This window comes from Dermacentor andersoni, chromosome 4, assembly GCF_023375885.2.
Source record: "Dermacentor andersoni chromosome 4, qqDerAnde1_hic_scaffold, whole genome shotgun sequence".
In the NCBI taxonomy this organism is placed as follows: Eukaryota; Metazoa; Arthropoda; class Arachnida; order Ixodida; family Ixodidae; genus Dermacentor; species Dermacentor andersoni.
The window spans coordinates 175,244,017-175,264,815 of NC_092817.1; the positions used below are offsets into that span (position 1 = coordinate 175,244,017).

Below are 20,799 nucleotides of genomic sequence, written 5' to 3' on the forward strand. Positions count from 1 at the left end.
CCGTTCCGTAAGACCATTCGTCTGCGGATGGTAGGCCGTTGTCCTCCTGTGCCTTGTCTGACTGTAGTTCAGAATGGCTTGAGTGAGCTCCGCTGTAAAGGCCGTTCCTCTGTCGATGATGAGGACTTCTGGAGCACCATGTCGCAACAGGATGTTCTCGACGAAAAATTTAGCCACTTCGGCTGCGCTGCCTTTCGGTAGAGCTTTAGTTTCAGCGAAGCGGGTGAGATAGTCCGTCGCCACGACAATCCACCTATTTCCGGAAGCTGATGTCGGAAACGGTCCCAACAAGTCCGACCCGACCCGCAGAAGACAGCTGCCAGTTTTCTCGTTCACAGTATTGCTACTGTGTTCTACCCCGCACCTCCACCAGATGTCACGTGGTGGTGACGTAGAAGAACACAGTAGCAATACTGTGAACGAGAAAACTAACTTTTATTGGGCGAACTTGTGCCCACAAAACAGGCTACACTTATAGCACAACGAAAGCGGCGAACACAGTCGGCGATCGTCGGAAATCTGATCAGCGGGTCAAGCGCGTCGGCTTTTATACAGGATCGTCGAATGTTCCACACTAATCGTTGGGACCCGCGTGCCTTCCACAAAGTTCTACACCATTCGAGTCAGGCGAATAAATCAGATAACAGAAGGTTCGTCGACAACAGACTGTGGATAGAAGCATCGATAACTTTCCAGAAACTTCGGATACATGCAAGCGCGTCCCGCGCTGTGCGATAAGATTTGTTAGGCGGCGAAACGTGGTCGCCCGATAAATATAAGTACACGTGTCAATATATAGCATTGCTGCCTATAGCGCACATACGTTCACTCACACCGTAGGCCACAGGATGAGCAAAACCGTGGGCACAGGCGCTACATCGCTTCGACTTAATGCTGAGTTGAATCTCTGAGCTATATAACAGTCGACTGAGGGTAACAACAGAGCAAACGAGAGCAAATTGCGCAACAGCAACAAGTTTTCATAGAAACGTCTGGGTGCTTTTTTCGCTGATACGTCGCCAATGGGGAATTATAGCCTCAAAAGCGCTGGAAAAGATCATCATCCGCAGCACGATGAGTGAGCTATAGATCAAACTAGAAAAAAAAAACAATGATGTTCTAAAAGACACCAACGACAATCTTGACGTGACACCCAAAACAGTATCACAATGAGTACGAACATTCAGGCCATTGTGCGCATAAAATAATAGAGGCTATCAGAAAATGATTACAACTTGGCAGCACAGAATTAACAATACTGCCTTCTGCAGCAACGCATTCCCTATAAAATTATGCGCTGAAACTGCTCAATGCGCTTTGACATAACAAATCAGTGCACGCCAGAAAGATATAACCATGCGCCGTGCTCGGCTGTCGGTTCTGGCCAATCGGCTGCAACAGCGCGTTGCTGCGCTTACCGCGTCAGATCGAGCGGCACAAGTAGGCATAATTATGTTCGTTTAACTGCTGCCCCAATATCGTGGCAATTTCTTCTTACGTCAGCAGTTGCGAGGGCTATTTAGGTTTCGTGAATGACTTAAAATTAGTTCTCACGCAAGTACTAAGGTTTACACATGTGCTACCTTTGCGTACACGCCTTTTTTTTTTTTTTTTTTACTGCAGCGCTCGTCTTTGCAGCGCTGGGCGTCAAAAGCTTGTTTATCTTACGAACAGTTTTAGTGCCGTGAACACGATTTGTTTCTTCGGACTTTTCTTACGCCAAGATTTCTTCGCAAGTTTGCTTAGTGAATTCCGCGCCAGAAGCCTCCTGACGTCAAATATATACAGACCTTTAAATTAACGACTGTGATAAGACATAATGAACTTGCCTATAAGCTATAATGTTTCCTGTCAAGTTATTTTTGTATATTTGGCACATGCCACCTGCCTCAGGACAAATATAATCAGATAAGAGATTGGTGGTAACGGAAAGGCAAGGAGATCAACAAGACATCATGTTCTCCTATACTGCGCTGCGCTGATGTAGAGGAAACGTAGGATGCATTTTATGAAATTAAGAGAATGCAGTCAGATAACGCTTACATATTTGGCGTACAAACATGCCTAAAGTTGTAATGTATTACCAACCAGCCCAAGCCTCTACTCTTCCCAATGCCTAAAGGAACTATTGCAGCGTTCAGTTAGGCTCTCGATATGTTCTAGCGTTCACTGTAGCAATAATAGCACATAAATAGCGTTGGTTTACCAATATTTTTTTTTGTAACAATTGTATGTTTCTTCCATAGAGAGTACTCCTCCAAATCGTCCAGTAAGTATCAGTATATAATCTTAATTTGCTTATAATATAGACACAAGTTGTTCAGAGGCTCACCTGTGGTGGTCAGGTAGAACAAAGCTAAAGCCAAGACCAGCTGTGTTAGCACAAGCACAATAGTCACGCAGCAGCACAGGCAGGTAGGACATCGGGCTCTGCAAGTGAGTGGCACGATTTAAGTATACTGCGTCATTTGTTGTCTTTAAAAGCTATAGTTATAACATTTTTAAAATCACGACTGGTGCTTAATTAAAGAGAGCGGCGGAAAGCTAAGTCAATCGACAATTATTCATATTCTCAATATAGAAGCATCCTACCATCAAAAATGTACGGATGGAGTTTTATTCATCTTGGTCGCCTTGGCAAAGAAAATATACTGAGGGTGTTTCGTTTGCCATGCATAGAATTTCACCAAAAAGGGGGCCATTCTACGCAAGGATGACAAGTGCATATTTTTCACAGTTGAGTAGAGCAGCCACCACAATCTTTTTGCGGCCATTATAGTTATTAATTATTAGCAATTAGTTAATTTGTAATTACGGCTCTGAATGCTGTACTGTCAAGGAAGAATTTGTCGAAAATTTAAGGAACCTAAATAAAGCTTCCATGTTCTAAGCCAGGTACTTTCTGCCCGTTTATTCTTTGCGGGTGATAAAGAAAGCCCACCGAAAATGAAAAAAAAAAAATATCACGCGAATAACCGCACGCTCGCATCATAAAGCAGATGACGCGCTCGAACAGGCTACACTAGACTCAGTGAGTGCATTCTCGCCATGACACATCAACCACCAGTTGTGCGCACTATTTCCTTATCAACACTAAGGCGGTGACGGCCGGATAGGCTAGATAATGCGCGAGCCGTGCAATTAAAAGTTATAGAACTTGTTTGAGGAGGCTGACTGTTTGATGCGAGCAGGCGATTAGTCACGTGATGTTCTTCAAGCTTCGCGCAATTTCTTTATATTCCGAAAAAAATAAACGGGCACAACGTACCTGGATAAAAACATGTGAGCTTTAGGTTTCTTCCAATTTCCTACAATTTCATCATTGACCGCATGGCAGGTGCCCACCCAGGGGCACGTACGTACACACCGCCCTCCGAAATGGGGAAGTTATTCTATTATCGGGAAACTTATTCCAAGACAACGTAGTCATAGAAGTTAACAAACCAGAGTGGGTTTGTTACCGTGCTGGCATACGAAACACTGGACTCATCGCAAACAGAACAATTTCATTGTTCATGCGATATGATGACCCCAGCACTTCGTACATTCGAGAGGATTTCTTCTTCTTTGCACCTGTGGAAGACACCAGTGTTTCTAGCTTGGCTCACACGCTCAAAAGTGAGCTTTTTAAACTAGGTGAACATGGAACATATGAGAGGCCAAGGCTTCGATGGCGCCGCAGCGATAAGTGGCGCGTTGTGTGGCGTACAGGGAATCATTCGCAGAGTGTCCAACTGCGTTGCACACGAATTGCTCATCGCACTCCTTCGGTCTCTACTTGAGCGCCGCCTTGAATGCCGAAGACATTGAACGCGCCTTCGGCACAATTAAAAACGTTTGCACTTTCTTCAGGGGATCACCTCAAAGAACTGCGGTCCTGAAAAGGCACCTTCCCATTGCCTCGAAATCCTGCCGCTTACGACGGTGTTGTGCAACTAGGTGGGTGGAACTACAAGATACGGTCTCGATATTTAGTAAGGCATTCCCCAAGTATTCGCCCCACTAGAAGAGCTCAAGGATGCCTCCCACTACGAAACAAGTTCTTCCACCGCGTCTGCCCTCCACCATCAAGTATGCTCCTTTATCTTCCTCAGGTCTTACTTTTTGTGACACTTTCTTAAGCTTAACATGCCATTTGTGTCAGTACTTACAGAACACGTCTGCTGACATGAACGTCGCTTTAGACTACGTAGAGCTTGTGTTGCATAAGCTAGAAGAAATGGCTCCTAATTTAGAGGCATAGTTTTGCATATTTTCACAATGTCAAAAGGCAGCGGATGATTTCGGCGTAAACTGTAAAATGCCGTGAGAACTTCGCACGCAGCAACATCGGGCTAACTCCTTTTCAACTGAAGGATACTATAAGCAAGTGACGTTTATTCCCTACATGGACAATCTTAGAGCTTCTCTGCAGCGCTGATTTGCGAGCCGCAGAGCAACATCGGGTAGTTTGCCGTTTTTTCTACCAAAACACGCCTCTAAATGAAACTCCGTGCAGCCGGCATTCCAATTCTACATACACAACGCACACTTACCCGCCATGGCTGCTTAGTGGCTAGGGTGTTCGGCTGCTAAGCACGAAGTAGAGGGATCGAGTCACGGAAACGTCGGCCGTATATTAATGGGGGTGAAAAAAAACTCCCGTGAAGTTAGATTTAGGTGCACGTTAAAGAGCCCCAGGTGATTCTAATTTCCAGAGTTCCCCACGATTATTATCAGCTCGCGGTTTTGGTGTGTAAAACCCCATGCTTTTTTCAAAGACAAGGCACATCCCTTCACTAAGGGGACAGTGATAAATAGTGGAAACAGAAGTGGGGAAGCAACACAAGTAGAAGAGGCGCCGCGCTATGCCACTGACGCTATACTAAAATGTGACCTGAGCCTATTTCCGAGCGTTCGCACATTCCTTAAGCTTTTGGCAACGCTACCAGTGACAACCGCCACCGCAGAACGCAGTTTCTCCAGATTAAAGACGGTTAGCACGTACCAAGAAAACCAAACCGCTCAGGATGGCCCTAATGCGTTAGCACTCATGTCAATTTATTGGACGCCAGTTAACGTAGAGGAAATTATTTCGACGTTTATGAAGAAACATGGCGAATCGTCACGGCTTCAAAATGATTTTGTATTTTTCTAACCCCCATCAAAGATACAGCTGGCAGAAAAAAATAGACATAGCTGTCACATATAGCGCTTTTCTTCTGATTTATATAATGCCACTAACATAAAGGTGAAGTGCTAATGCTGATGCTCATTTGTAACAGTGTGTAGGCTGTTCAATGTTGCCAAATTGTCCCTTTTGCGGAATGTTTAGCGTTGTGTGTGCAATGCATAATATTTTGTTGTCGTTTCACCTGTATATGCGTGTGCGCCTCTCTCGGTGCATATTCTTTGTACCGGCTTCGTCTGTGTAACTAGCGTATGTAATAAAGACTGTGCGTAGTATGTCACGCAATAATGAAGCACCGAATAAAACGCCAGTTTCGTCAATCACAGCTTTGCTGCCTTCTTCACCGTCCACCGTCACTACTATGTGACAATATATATATATATATATATATATATATATCGTGCGACCAAGTTTAGGCCCTCAGACTTCTCATTTAACTCATAATACTTATGTTCATCACACTTATCAACTGCGCCACGAGCTCTCAGTACTTCCTCAATCATGGTTGACATGAAAGTCTTGCCACGATCACTCAACAGTACAGTAAGTGCACCACGACGCAGCACAATGGCGTCCAGAAAGAACATGACCACGTTTTAGGCCCAACTAGAACGCAGGAGAGCGGTCTTTGTCTACCGTGTGAGGTGGTAGACAGGAGTCACGATCCATCGATGACCTGCTATGGGCAGATGTCCGAGCAGGTGTATTCCAACGATGGCAAAAGGTGCCTTGGGACATGGGATGGACTGTGTATGGCCAGTAGAAGGCAAAGTGGCTCGTTTCCGTCGTTGACACTGGACTCGAGCTGACGTGCTTGGCAACAAATGTAATTATGCCTGGTAAAGAAAAAAATTACTCCTAACGCGGTTGTATGTTTTGTGAAAACCTAAGTGGCGAGCCGATGGGTCGTCATGAAAGGTTTCAAGAACTTGTGTGCACAGAGCACGTAAAACAGGTAACCAGCGGTGTCCGTCGGTGTCGTAAATGTAGCATTGCAGCACATTGTTTTCGAGTCTAAATAGTCGTAGTTGTCGACGTAATCTGGCATTTGGTGCAGGAGAAATTCCACACAGGCGATGGATAATGCGGTTGCAGTATGGATCAGAAAGTTGAGAGGGGGCGAATTCAGTGCCGCGATTTTTTCGTAAAAAACTGCGCAATGGCCATTTCCTCTGAGGTCAAAAACTGCGCGACAATGACAATTTTTTGCAATTTCTTCGAATTCTTCAATTTGTGCACACTATCCACAGTGTCGGAAGCAGAATTGATCCATCGTGGTAAAGGCTTCTGCGGCTACTTTCACTATATGGTAGGTGCTCCAGGAGGAGCTTTTTTGCAATTGGTTTCGCACTGGAGGCAGCTTTACCGCTTAAACGGCGAAGAGCACGTAGAAATCCTGGAGTTTCGACTCGTCGGAACTGAAATGCAGCGCTGACCGAAGGAAGGGAAGCGCGCATTGGCTGTGAAGGGACAAGACGCCTTCTAAAAACTTGATGAAGAAGGATCAGTGACCAGGCAATAATTGTTCTAAACGGCTTGCAGCTACACGCTTCGCTTGGTGTCTGATATGCGCGGGCGGTAGTCGCCGCCGCCGCGTGCTGCATGACAGCGATGCTCCGAAAACGAAATTGTGCGGCCGAATTCTTTCTCGGCCTATCAACGGTGGTCTCAAAATTTGCCAACACACCTGCAACTGCGCGAAGTGATAGGGCAGTTCAGGGCAGAGAACCAATATTTGAGCCCACCAGGTTAATACCTCGGCACGTACCACATCGCGAGTCCGTCTAATAAAGAGAATCCAGCCGCAGCGCGTCCGAATAAACGAGTTTTTGAGGCCGTACACTTGCATAGGTGTTTGGCGGGTCCTCGAAGGCAGTCGGAATTATCCGAATAAACGGCGGTCGAATTATCAAGGTTTTCGTGTATTTCTGCATCATTAACCTGTCTCGTTGCCTGCAGCTGCACCGTTTGTCGTTCTGGAGTATGAATACCGTAACCATGTCGGCCATTGATGTTGGGCGACAGACCAAATGCAGTAATAGCCCCGCCGCAGCTAGAGGAGGTGGCTTGCGTGGGTTCAGAACAGAAAGTGGACGAGAACTAGGAATGTCTCTCCTGCAGAACTATTGCATCGCGGAAAAAGTGGCTCAGAAGAATCGTAAATTAAAAAAATATATATATATAGCAGAAACGCATGCTTATTATGTAGCTCCGAGGAAAATCTGGTTTTTATGTTTAGTTCTCCAGTCACGTTCCAGAGTTTCTGCCTGAGCAAACCAAGCGCCAGAAGAGCGCCGTAGCATACGACGCGGGGCTGGCTCCACCTTCCGCGGTTACTGCGCATGCGCCTGGTGTCGCCGATTATCGCCGCTTCTCAACAGCGGCGCTTAGCGGAGCGCGGCGGCCACGCTGCGCGAGGTTCCCTTTAACAGTGGACCGTACTGTACACGGCTAGCATGTCTGACAGCGTGCGATGAAATCGCTCTGTTAGGCCGTTGGTTTCCGGATGGTAACTGGAGGTAGTCTTGTGGGTGGTTCCGGAGGCTCTGAGTACTTCGTCTACTAGTTGCGAGAGGAATGCTTTTCCACGGTCGCTCAGGAGGACGCGAGGAGCACCGTGACGCAGTATTGAGGCTTGAAGTACGAATGCAGGAACTTCAGACGCTGAGGCAGAACTCACACAAGCTGTTTCGGCGTAGCGTGTCAAATGGTCAACGGCTGTCACAATCCATCGTTTACCGGTGAGAGTCACAGGAAGAGAACCATACAGATCAATGCCAACGACTTCAAATGGTTGCGACGGACACGGGACCGGTTGCAGTTGTCCGCTTGGAGCTGATGTAGGGAGCTTTCGACGCTGCCCTAGGGCGCATGAAGCCACATACCTCGCTACAATGGCGGACAAGCCAGGCCAGTAGAAGCGACCTTTGATGCGGTCATAATATATATATATATATATATATATATATATATATATATTGTCACGTGGTGGTGACGTTGAAGAACACAGTAGCAATACTGTGAAAGACAACACTAACTTTTATTGGGCGAACCTGTGCCCACAAAAACAGGCTACACTTATAGCACAACGATGGCGGCGAACATGGTCGGCGATCGTCGAAAATCTGATCAGCGGGCCAAGCGCGTCGGCTTTTATACAGCAGTCATCGAATGTTCCAGACTAATCGTTGGGACCCGCGTGCCTGCCACGAAGTTCTACACCATTCGCGTCACGCGATGAAATCTGAGAACACAAGGTTCGGCGACAACAGACAGCCGGGTAGAAGCATCGATAACTTTCCAGAAACTTCCGGTGCATATAGGCGCGTCCAGCTCTGTGCGATAACATTTGTTAAGCGGCGAAACGTGGTCGCCCGATAAAGATAACTACACGTGTCAATACCCCCCTTTTAAAAAGCATCGACCCGATGCTGCATACAAACGAAAGTAATTAAAGATTAAAAATTAAATTATGGGGCTTTACGTGCCAAAACCACTTTCTGATTATGAGGCACGCCGTAGTGGAGGACTACGGAAATTTTGACCACCTGGGGTTCTTAACGTGCACCTAAGTCTAAATACACGGGTGTTTTTGCATTTCGCCCCCATCGAAATGCGGCCGCCGTGGCCGAGATTCGATCCCGCGACCTCGTGCTCAGCAGCCTATTACCATAGCCACTGAGCAACCACGGCGGGTACGAAAGTAATAAAGAAAACACCCGTAGCAAAGAAAGCAAAATAAGGAAGTTCGTCAGCGTGCGTAAAAGGGTTTCAGACGCACCACGTGGACCACTTCAGACCGTGCGCGGCGCCGCTGTGAATGCGAAATTCCGTCTCGCACGACCTCCTAGTCCAGTGTGCCAATACGTCGAATGACCTTGTAGGGTCCGAAATAGCGGCGCAATAGTTTCTCACTCAGTCCTCGTCGGCGTATCGGGGTCCAAACCCGGTCGCCGGGCTGGTACTCGACGAAGCGTCGTAGCAGGTTGTAGTGTCGACTGTCGGTCCTCTGTTGGTTCTTGATCCGTAGGCGGGCGAGCTGTCGGGCTTCATCGGCGCGCTGGAGATAGCTAGTGACGTCAACATTCTCTTCGTCAGTGACGTGGGGCAGCATGGCGTCGAGCGTCGTCGTCGGGTTCCTGCTGTAAACCAGCTTAAACGGCGTGATCTCTGTTGTTTCTTGCACTGCCGTGTTGTAAGCGAGATTACATACGGCAGGACGGCGTCCCACGCCTTGTGCTCGACGTCGACGTACATTGCTAGCATGTCGGCGAGGGTCTTGTTCAGGCGTTCCGTGAGACCATTGGTCGGCGGATGGTAGGCAGTTGTCCTGCTGTGGCTTGTCTGGCTGTACTGCAGAATGTCTTGGACGAGCTCTGTTGTGAAAGCCGTTCTTCTGTCGGTGATGAGGACTTCTGGGGCACCATGTCGGAGCAGGATGTTCTCGACGAAAAATTTCGCCACTTCGGCTGCGCCGCCTTTTGGTAGAGCTTTAGTTTCAGCAAAGCGGGTGAGATAGTCCATCGCCACGACGATCGACTTATTCCCGGATGTTGACATCGGAAACGGCCCCAAAAAATCTATCCCAATCTGCTGGAATGGTCGGCGAGGAGGTTCGATCGGCTGTAGTAATCCTGCTGGCCTTGTCGGCGGTGTCTTGCGTCGCTGACACTCTTGGCATGTCTTGACGTAACGGGCGACGTCGGCGGTCAGACGCGGCCAGTAATACCTTTCCTGTATTCTCGACAGCGTCCGGGAGAACCCTAGGTGCGCAGCGGTTGGATCGTCGTGTAGGGCGTGCAGTATTTCTGGACGCATCGCTGAGGGTACAACAAGAAGATAGGTGGCGCGGACTGGTGAGAAGTTCTTCTTCACGAGCAGGTTGATTTGTAGCGTGAACGAAGACAACCCACGCTTAAATACCCTATGGACAACGTCGGTGTTCCCTTCCAAATACTCGACGAGGCCTTTTAGCTCCGGGTCTGCTCGTTGCTGTTTAGTGAAGTCTTCCGCGCTTATTATCCCAAGGAAGGCGTCGTCGTGCTCGTCGTCTTGCGGCGGGGGATCGATGGGGGCGCGTGATAAGCAGTCGGCGTCGGAGTGTTTTCTTCCGGACTTGTATATTACCGTGACGTCATATTCTTTTAGTCTGAGGCTCCACCGCGCCAGCCGTCCTGAAGGGTCCTTTAAGTTAGCTAGCCAACACAACGCGTGATGGTCGGTGACCACTTTGAATGGCCTGCCATATAGGTAAGGGCGAAATATCGCTGTAGCCCAAACGATGGCGGGGCATTCCTTTTCGGTTGTAGAATAATTGCCTTCCGCTTTTGACAACGACCGGCCAGCGTAAGCTATCACGTGTTCATGTCCATCTTTTCTCTGGACAAGGACGGCACCGAGGCCTAGGCTACTGGCGTCAGTGTGTATTTCGGTATCGGCGTGCTCGTCGAAGTGCGCAAGTACGGGCGGCGACTGCATGCATCGTTTTAGTTCTTGAAATGCGTCGGCCTGCGGCGTTTCCCATTTGAACTCAACGTCACATTTAGTTAGCTGTGTCAATGGCTCAGCGATGGGTGAAAAGTCCATAACAAATCGCCTGTAGTAGGCACACATGCCAAGAAATCTACGCACTGCCTTCTTGTCGGTGGGCTGCGGGAACTTCGCGATGGCCGCTGTCTTCTGCGGGTCAGGGCGGACTCCAGACTTGCTGATGACGTGGCCTAGAAACAGAAATTCATCGTAAGCGAAGCGGCACTTTTATGGTTTCAGAGTGAGCCCTGATGACTTGATGGCCTCTAGTACTGTGGCAAGCCGCCTAAGGTGATCGTCGAAATTTCCGGCGAATACAACAACGTCATCCAAGTAAACGAGACAGGTCTGCCACTTCAATCCTGCTAAAACCGTGTCCATCACGCGCTGGAACGTTGCAGGCGCCGAGCACAGTCCAAATGGCATAACTTTGAACTCGTAGAGGCCGTCTGGGGTGATGAAGGCGGTCTTTTCGCGATCTCTTTCGTCGACTTCTATTTGCCAACAGCCAGACTTGAGGTCCATTGAGGAGAAGTATTTAGCGTTGCAGAGCCGATCTAATGCGTCGTCTTCCGTGGGAGGGGGTATACGTCCTTCTTCGTGATCTTGTTCAGACGACGATAATCGACGCAGAAACGTAGGGTTATGTCATTTTTCTTCACCAGGACAACAGGGGATGCCCACGGGCTTTTCGATGGCTGGATGGTGTCGCGCAGCATTTCGTCGACTTGTTCTCTTATAGCTTCGCGTTCTCGCGGCGAAACTCCGTAAGGGCTCTGGCGGAGTCGTCGAGCGTACTCCGCGGTGATTACGCGATGCTTGGGGACTGGTGTTTGTCGAATCCTCGATGACGTCGAAAAGCAGCCTTTGTATCGTCGGAGCAGACTTCTGAGCTGCTGTTGCTTAATCACGGGGAGACTTGGAATAATGTCGTAGTCTTCTTCGGCAATTATGGTCGTCGGGGTGTAGATGCGGCGGAATCCGAGAGGACAAACGCATTACTGGTTTCCTGAATTTCCTCGATGTACGCGATCGTCGTGCCCTTGTTGAAGTGCTTGAACTCCTGGCTGAAGTTTGTCAGCAACAGTTCAGTTTTCCCTCGATGCAGTCGAGCGACGCAAGTTTCACGGTCTAGCAGTAGACATTGGTCGCCTTCGATGACACCTACTACGTCAGCGGGTATTTCGGTGCCGACAGAAATAACAATGCTGGAGCGAGGCGGGATGCTTACTTGATCTTCGAGCACACTCAAGGCGTGGTGACTACAAGGGCTCTCCGGCAGTATCGCTTTATCTTCCGACAGCGTTATTGAGTTTGACTTCAGGTCGATGATTGCGCCGTGTTGGTTCGGGAAATCCATACCGAGAATGACGTCCCGTGAACACTGTTGGAGGATAACGAAGGTGGCAGGGTAAGTCCGGTCATGAATGGTGATTCTTGCCGTGCACATTCCAGTCGGCGTGATCAGGTGTCCTCCAGCCGTGCGAATTTGAGGGCCTTCCCATGCAGTCTTAACCTTCTTCCACTGGGCGGCGATGTGTCCACTCATGACGGAGTAATCAGCACCTGTGTCCACTAAGGCGGTAACTGCGTGGCCGTCGAGAAGCACGTCGAGGTCGGTGGTTCTTTGTCTGGCGTTGCAGTTAGGTCTCGGCATCGCAACACGGCTGCGTCGTGTTGAACATAAGCTGGAACATCGCGTCGTCAAGTCGTCTTTCGTCGGTATAGTCTTGGCTTCCTGACTTCGTCGGGATGGCGGCTGGTCGTTATTATGTCGTCGAGGTGGTCTCTTCGTCGTCTTCGTCAGCGGCGGAGGATCTTCGTCAGTTCGACGAACAGCAACCGCACCTCCATCGGTTGGTGCTTTTAGTTTTCCGGATATGGGCTCGTAGAGAGGCCCCGCGCTGTGCCGGTTTATGGTCGGCGCTGCGGCGACAGGTAGCGGCCTGGTGACGGCGAACGAGACGGCCGTCGAGGGCTCCACTGAGTAGCGGTGAGGTAATCGGCGATGTCATGTGGGCGCTCACTAAGCTGTGGACGCGGCGCGTTGACGGCGAACCCTCTCAGTCCCAAGTCGTGGTATGGGCATCGGCGGTACACATGGCCGGCTTCTCCGCAGTGATAGCAGAGCGGGCGGCGGTTGGGGGCTCGTCAAATGTCCGTCTTCCTCGCGTAGGTGCGGTGGGCGACGGGTGGGCGTGCTGGTGGCGGCGGCGGCGGACGACGGGATTGCGAAGTTACAGGGCCCTGGCGCGGTCGCGGAGGGGTGCCTTGACGGCGTGCGACGGCGGCGTAGGTCATTGCTTCCGGCTTGGGCTGTGGTGATTCTGATTACACCTCAGGAACTCCAAGCGATCGGTGCACCTCTTCTTTCACGATGTCGGTGATCGATGCCACTTGAGGCTGCGACGAAGGCAAGACCTTGCGCAGTTCTTCGCGCACAATGGCCCTGGTGGTCTCGAGCAGATCGTGCGTGGCCAGTGATTGAATTCCTCCGTAGTAGGTAGAGCTTGTACGGCGGTTGAATTGGCGGTTCCGCATTTCGAGTGTCTTCTCGATGCTGGTGGCTTCGCGAAGGAACTCTTCTACGGTCTTCGGTGGGCTTCGTATCATTGCGCCGAAAAGTTCTTCCTTCACACCACGCATGAGAAGGTGGACTTTCTTCTCCTCGGGCATATCCGGGTCGGCGTGGCGGAACAGATGGTTCATTTCTTCCGTGAAGATGGCAACTTTCTCGTTAGGTAGCTGCACTCGGGCGTCCAGCATGGCTTCGGCCCTTTCCTAGTGCACGACGCTCGTAAAGGTGCGCAGGAAGCCGCTACGGAAGAGGTCCCATGTCGTCAAGGTCGACTCCCGGTTCTCAAACCACGTTCTGGCGGCATCTTCTAAGGCAAAGTATACATGCCGCAGCTTTTCGTCGGAGTCCCAGTTGTTAAATGTCGCGATTCGCTCGTACGTCTTCAGCCAGGATTCTGGGTCTTCAGTCGCTGCTCCATGGAAGGTCGGTGGGTCCCGAGGTTGTTGTAGGATAACGGGGGACGCTGGGGCAGCCATTGTTGTTTTGACCACGATCTTCTTTGTCGACTCGGGTTGAAGTCCGTGCTTTGGGGGCTGTCCTTGCCGTCTGCGGCTAGCAGGCTACTCTTGGGCGATGGTGGTTTTTTCCTCGGGCTTCGGGCTTGGACCGCGGCTTTGCTGGGGCATTCGGTACATGAACGCACTAGCACCTCCACCAGATGTCACGTGGTGCTGAAGTTGAAGAACACAGTAGCAATACTGTGAAAGACAAAACTAACATTTATTGGGCGAACCTGTGCCCACAAAGACAGGCTACACTTATAGCACAAGGATGGCGGCGAACATGGTCGGCGATCGTCGAAAATCTGATCAGCGGGCCAAGCGCGTCGGCTTTTAAACAGCAGTCATCAAATGTTCCAGACTAACCGTTGGGACCCGCGTGCCTGCCACGAAGTTCTACACCATTCGCGTCACGCGATGAAATCTGATAACACAAGGTTCGGCGACAACAGACAGCCGGGTAGAAGCATCGATAAGTTTCCAGAGAAACTTCGGATGCATGCAGGCGCGTCCCGCGCTGTTCGATAACATTTGTTAGGCGGCGACCATGGTCGCCGGATAAAAATAAGCACACGTGTCAATATATATATATATATATATATATATATATTTATAATGCACGGGGGGCGCTCGCCTAGCCGCACTGGCTTTAAGTTGTAGCGATAGCCTTAAACAGGTCGGCACTATATCGAAACGGGGAAGCAAGCACTTCTCGTCGTCGTCTTCTCTTTCACCAGCACCATGCCCAAAGCCCAGTGCCTTCAGTACAATCACTCGCCACCGAAAGAATAGCTATCCTGGCGACCTAAGGACAGGAAACCACAGGGGGTTCATGGCCCTGCTTGAGCCGGCAGACGTGGACAATTTCCTGGCCGCTACGACGCTGGTCGGAAGGCGCTTTCATTGGTTTGATGAGGTAGTTGACCGCGGATGTTTGTTTCAGTACCCGATAAGGACCGCGCTATATGGAGAGCAGCTTAGAGGAAAGACCTGGAGGAGTAGACGGCACCCACAGCCAGACCAGCGAGCCAGGAGGAAATCACGTAGCCGTAGTAGATGAACCGTGGTGATGCTTTTGGTGTCACTGGTGCTGGGATGTGAACGAACGAGTGAGCTGGCGACATTCTTCGGCGTAAGCAGCCACTCTAGAAACAGTCGTCCACCCCGAAGCATCTGGCCGGTAAGGTAGAATCATGTCCATAGTGCATGAAGGTTCGTTTCCGTAAATGAGTAAGAAAGGGGAGAACCCAATGGTGCTTTGCGTGGCGGTATATTAGGCGTAGGGGACGAAAGGCCAAATTCGATCCCAGTCGGAGCGGTCAGATGAAATATACATGGCCAACACGTCGCCAATGGTGCGGTTGAAACATTCTGTCATCCCATTAGTTTGAGGATAATATGCCGTGGTAGTGCGGTGAATGATGCCACACTTCTCTGGCAATTGTGAAATGACGCCTGACAGGAAAAACGCGGCCGCTCAGTAATTCTCGAGGTGCTCCATGGCGTAAAATCAGGTTTTGAAGGATAAAAGTCGATACGTCTATTTGCTGCGGCAGATGCTAGGACTGAAGTTTCAGCGTACTGCGTGAGGTGGTCGATAGCAACAACAACCCAGCGGTTGTCACTTGAGGTGTTGGGAAGGGGACCGTATAGATCAATGCCGACGCGGTCGAACGCACGCGCGGGGCATGGTAAAGGTTGCAAGGGGCCGGTGGCATGTTGAGGTGGCGTCTTGCTTCGTTCGCATATGGGAGATGACCGGACATACTGACGAACGAAACGGTACATACCGCGCCTGTAGTACCGAAGCTGGAAGCGAGAGAGTATGTCTTTAATAGACCAGCGTGGCCGCATTGTGGGTCGTCGTGCATCGTGGCGCAGATGTCGGAGCGGTGGTGTCGGGGTATAAGAAGCAACCACTTGCGGCCGCTCGAATTGTAGTTGCGGCGGTACTGTTGGTTATCCCGAATGATGAAGTGCGTGGCTTGACGACGTAGCGTTCGAGAGATCGGCGCTGGCGACTGGCTAGACAGGAAGTCAATAAGCGAAGAGATCAATGGGTCGTTGCGCTGCTCTGATGGCATGTCGGAAATGTTGAGAGTGAAGGCTCCGTAGGTGGAAATATACAAGGGGACAGGACCATAGGCGAAGGGTAACCGGGATAGAGGGTCTGCGTCTGAATGCTTTCGGCTTGAGCGACAAACAACGCGGATGTCGTACTCTTGTAGGCGCAATACACAACGGGCAAGCAGACCAGTTGAATCTTTTAGTGAAGATAACCAGCAAAGGGCATGATGGTCGGTCACGATGTCAAATAGACGCCCGTACACATAAGGACGAAATTTTCCGTTAGCCCAAATGATGGCCAGACATTCCTTCTCAGTAACCGAATAGTTCGCCTCGGCTTTGGTAAGGGTGCGGCTGGCACACGCGACGACGTACTCTTTGAAGCCATCCTTCCGTTGTGCAAGAACCGCGCCGAGCCCGACACCACAAGCGTCCGTATGGATCTCCGTTGGAGCAGAGGGATCGAACTGTCGCAGTGCTGGAGGAGAGGTGAGAACGCGTCGCAGTTCTTGGAGTGCGTCGTCGCACGCCGGGGACCAGGCTGAGAGGTCAGAACTGCCGGTGCGAAGCCGCGTCAAGGGGGCGATGATAGAGGCAAAGTTACGAATGAATAGTCGGAATATGACCACAGGCCAATAAAGCTGCGGAGCTCTTTCATGGTGGTTGGTTTAGGAAACTCGGATACGGCGCTAAGTTTCGTGGGGTCCGGGAGGATACCGTCTTTTGAAGCTACATTGCCGAGAATAGTAAGCGTGCGAGCGCCAAAGTGGCATTTCTTCAAGTTTAATTGCAGCCCTGCAGTGGAGAGACACGCAAGCACTTGTTCGAGGCGGCTGAGGTGCGATCCACAGTCAGTGGAAAAAGCACAATGTCATCTGAATAACCGAGGTCCGTTTTCCACTTCAGCCCTCGACGAATGATGTCCATCATTCGCTCGAAATCGGCAGGCGCGTTGCAGAGGCCGAACGGCGTGACGGTAAATTCATATAGCCCATCAGTAGTTACAAAGGCTCTCTTTTGGCGATCGGCCTCTGCCATTGGCACTTGCCAGTATCCGGAGCGTAGATCCAGCGAGGAAAATAATTCAGCTCCCTGCAGATGGTAGAAGGCATCGTCGAAGCGTGGCAGGTAATAAACATCTTTGCTCGTTATTCGGTTAAGGCGGCGATCGTCGACGCAGAACCGAATGAAGTCAACTTTTTTTAGCGAGCACAACCGGAGATGCCCTGGGACTGTTAGAGGGCTGGATGATGCCATGCTCCAGCATGTCGTCAACGTGCTGGTCGATGATACGGCGTTCAGCCGCCGACAGACGATACGGACGCTGGTGCAGTGGTGTTTCTTGACCGGTGTCGATACGGTGAACGACTGCGGACGCTCGGCCCAAGGATAGGTGGCGAGTGTGAAATGAGGCACGAAAACGATGGAGGAGCTTGATTGCTGTGTGCTGCGCAAGTGTAAGTTCTCCGTCGACGTCACGAGCGAAGACGTCTACAGTGGCATCGGCCGCAGCGGGAGGAGTGACGGCCCAAATCGGAAGTGATGTCGTATCACCAAACATGGGGCTCTATAACGTAAAACTATTCCAATATGTTTTTATTCCAATCTTCTGACATCGAATTTGCGTAACCGCTAACGTAACCATCGGGCGGTCTCCCACAGGGTTGTCTGAACGGACCAATCAAACGCTCTCCTTGATCATAGGAGTTCGCTTTTGTTTGCTTGAAAAATGAATAACATTTCCTACAATGAGCGGCTTGTCTTATCTAATTGGCTGAAAATAGGCGAGGTGCACCCTCAAGTGGAGAGGGATTTGATAGGGGCCGAGCCAGTGCACTGAAAATCGATAACCGGATGAAAAGGGTGGTGCCGGCGTCTGAGATTGGTCTGCTTGCCTTTACTTAGCTTGAGGTGGCTGGTCGAAAATCGCGGCGGCATGCAACGGAAGCTTAAAATGACGGTAAAACGGATCCTCTGCAAGGAAGAGTTATAAAAACAAGGTCGTAAACGTGCCGAAAGGGCTCGAAAACGTTACATGGCCACGCAAAAAGTTTCATATTACGCAAATAAACCCATGCTTCCCGGCTAGTGCGAGTAGCCAGTGCCTGAGCGATTGGCAGCAGCCATCTTTTATTCCTTTCGGAGTGGGGCAGCCTGAGGCTATTCAGAAGAATGTCCAGTTTTGTTCGGCATATTAATGCATCTTTAACGAATACACCTCACTCTGACACGGTGAGTTTTCGCGATTTTGTGACGTATCGTTACAGGCAGGTGAAGTGGGTGCAACCCGAAAACTTTTGACGAATAGCCAAGGGCTAATCGCGAAAAGGTGTCGCATCAGAAAGAACTTTTTTTTGTTCGGTGAAATCATGCATAATCAGTGTGTACCCGTCGTATCAGATGGGGAGCTATCGCGGTTTTCGTGACATCGCGTGACAGACAGGGGAAGTGGGACTGGCCCAAAAAAGTTCTTGACCAATCGCAGAGGGCTGAGTGCAGAAATGGAACAGAAAAATGTGGAATAGTTTTACGTTATAGCGCCCATGGTGGCCGGGAGAACGCAATCGCACGCTTCAGAGTTACCCAGGCACTCGCCGCGGAGTAAGGATGATGGGCAGGCGGATGGATTTTTCACGTAAAGGGCAGCAGAACCGTGGCATAAAGTGACGACAGTAAACGGAAGCAGAGAGTTCCCGCGGCGCGCACAAGTGGCCCACGGCGTCAACAGAACATATGAGTTTGAAGCAGAGTTACATGACACAGGAACCAGAGTGGCGGAGAAAGGTGCGATATCGATGTCAGAGGCAGCAAAAGCTTTAGGAGAATAATGGTCGTTAGGCTCAAAACACGGCACTGATAACGTCAGTTTGGCACGAGCCCAGTCGATAACAGCTTGATTGACAGGTAGGAATTTTCCATCCAAGAATAACGTCGTGGGAGGAGCGAGGTAGGACGACAAATTTGTTAACATACATTACGATTTGAATGACGACCCGGGCTGTGCACGACGCTTAAGGCTGAATGCGATGCGAGGTTGCCGTGCGCAGAGAAAGAGAGGAAAGGGGGATATTCACTTTGTTCAAATTGCGGCAGTGTTTCTCTATAGTTATAGAAATGGTGGCTCCGGTGTCGATAAGTGCGTGTACGGTGACGCCGTCTACGGACAGTTAAATGTTGTTCGCTGGTGCAGAGTGTGGCCTTGAAATGTTCGGCCTTATAGAAGTTCTTGCCTCTGTAACTGCGACTATTAGTCTTCCTCTCGGGCTGGGCTGGGTCGGCGAACCATAGGAGAAATGGATCGGTGACGTGGGGAAGGCGACCGGCGTGAATCGAAGGGGAGACGACTGTAAGACGAGTCGGCAGGGAGGTTAGATGGGTCCTGACGCGGAAGTTGAGTAGGCCTGTAGGTTGAGGCGCCTCCGCTGTCAGGTAAACGGGAGCTGGGACGGCGGCTGAATCGTGCTACGTGGCCCGGAAAATGGTAGGAATAGCATATCTACCGGTTATCACATGTACGCCACAGGTTGACGACAGGGGCTCCAGCGACAGAGTAAAGGACGACAATGGGACGCGAAGGTGGCGGCGGCACATGGAAGGTGTGGCGGTGGCTCGGTAGGCATCAGCAGCCGGAGGAGCCGGGCGTAAGCGTCAGCGTAAGTAAGCGGTCCAGCTGCTGGCTGCGGAATAGGGTCAGATGGCAGCGCCGCGGCAACTTGCGTCTGAATGACGTGACGAAGCGATGGAGCCAAGGTTGTCGACGACTCGGGTGTGATATTCGCCAGAGAGAGTTGGCGTACAACTTCCTGACGGATGAACTGCTTTATCTCCGGCATTAAAACAGAGATGTCGGCAGCGCCGCGGTCGAAATCCAACGGGGTAGATCCGCGGTGTCCCGCTGAGCAGCGCGTGCTGATGCACGCTGCTTGCGAAGCTCGTCGTACTCCTAACAAAGCTGACTGACCTCGGCAATTAATCGTCCGGGGACTCTTCGCGACGAGAATCTGGAAGGCATGGTCATCAATGCCTTTCATGACGTGCTTGATCTTCTCAAGCTTCGACCACAGATAAGTTGACGCGCTTGCAGAACGAGAGCACGTTTTCAGTAGAACTGGTGAAGGTCTCGTCCTGGCGTTGAGCTCGACCACGCAAGCGCTGCTCAGCGCCAAGCCGTCTACTGGCGGGACGACCGAAGACCTCAGCCAAAGTTGTGAAAGCCGACCAGATGGTATAATCAGCTTCATGATTGCGGAACCATAGGTTTGCCACGTCAGTCAAGTAAAAGATTACATTTGTGAGCTTGGCGCGGTTGTCCCACTTATTATGGGCGCTTACAGCGTCATATTCGGCAAGCCAGTCTTCCACGTCGTGGTCGTCTGTGCCGCTAAATATAGCCAGATCGCGCTGGCGGATGACGCTAGATCAGACGATGGCCGGGGGAACGGGAGCAGCAGCCTGGGACGGTCCCGGTTCATCCATTGCAACAGCTGGTGGTAGCGTCCGACTGCAGTGTTCCAGGATGTCGAAGAGAAACCTAGCAGCTGCATCAAATACAACGGGGGTGTTCGCCTAGAAGCACTAGGTCTAAGTTGTAGCGGTAGGCTTAAACAGGTCGGCGCTAAATCGAAACGGGGAAGCAAGCCCTTCTCGTCGTCTTCTATTCTTTCACCAGCACCATGCCCACTGTGCAGTGGCTTCAGTACAATATATATATATATGTGTGTGTGTGTGTGTGTGTGTGTGTGTGTGTGTGTGTGTGTGTGTGTGTGTGTGTGTGTGTGTGTGTGTGTGTGTGTGTGTGTGTGTGTGTGTGTGTGTGTGTGTGTGTGTGTGTGTGTGTGTGTGTGTGTGTGTGTGTGTGTGTGTGTGTGTGTGTGTGTGTGTGTGTGTGTGTGTGTGTGTGTGTGTGTGTGTGTGTGTGTGTGTGTGTGTGTGTGTGTGTGTGTGTGTGTGTGTGT

General features: G+C 50.6%; 1 protein-coding gene and 1 long non-coding RNA gene across 2 annotated transcripts in view; one reads left to right on the forward strand and one right to left on the reverse strand.

Annotated features, from left to right (window-relative positions):
- LOC129384968 (uncharacterized) overlaps positions 1 to 20,799 on the reverse strand; it is an 88,671-nt gene that overhangs the window by 66,350 nt on the left and 1,522 nt on the right. Inside the window, exon 2 of the mRNA XM_072287573.1 lies at positions 2,333 to 2,430. Within this exon, the coding sequence (XP_072143674.1) occupies positions 2,333 to 2,424 (92 nt within the window). The 5' untranslated portion in view covers positions 2,425 to 2,430. The remainder of the gene's footprint in view (positions 1 to 2,332; positions 2,431 to 20,799) is intronic.
- Positions 1 to 20,799, forward strand: part of LOC140217177 (uncharacterized) — a 43,345-nt gene that overhangs the window by 12,102 nt on the left and 10,444 nt on the right. The window lies entirely within an intron of this gene.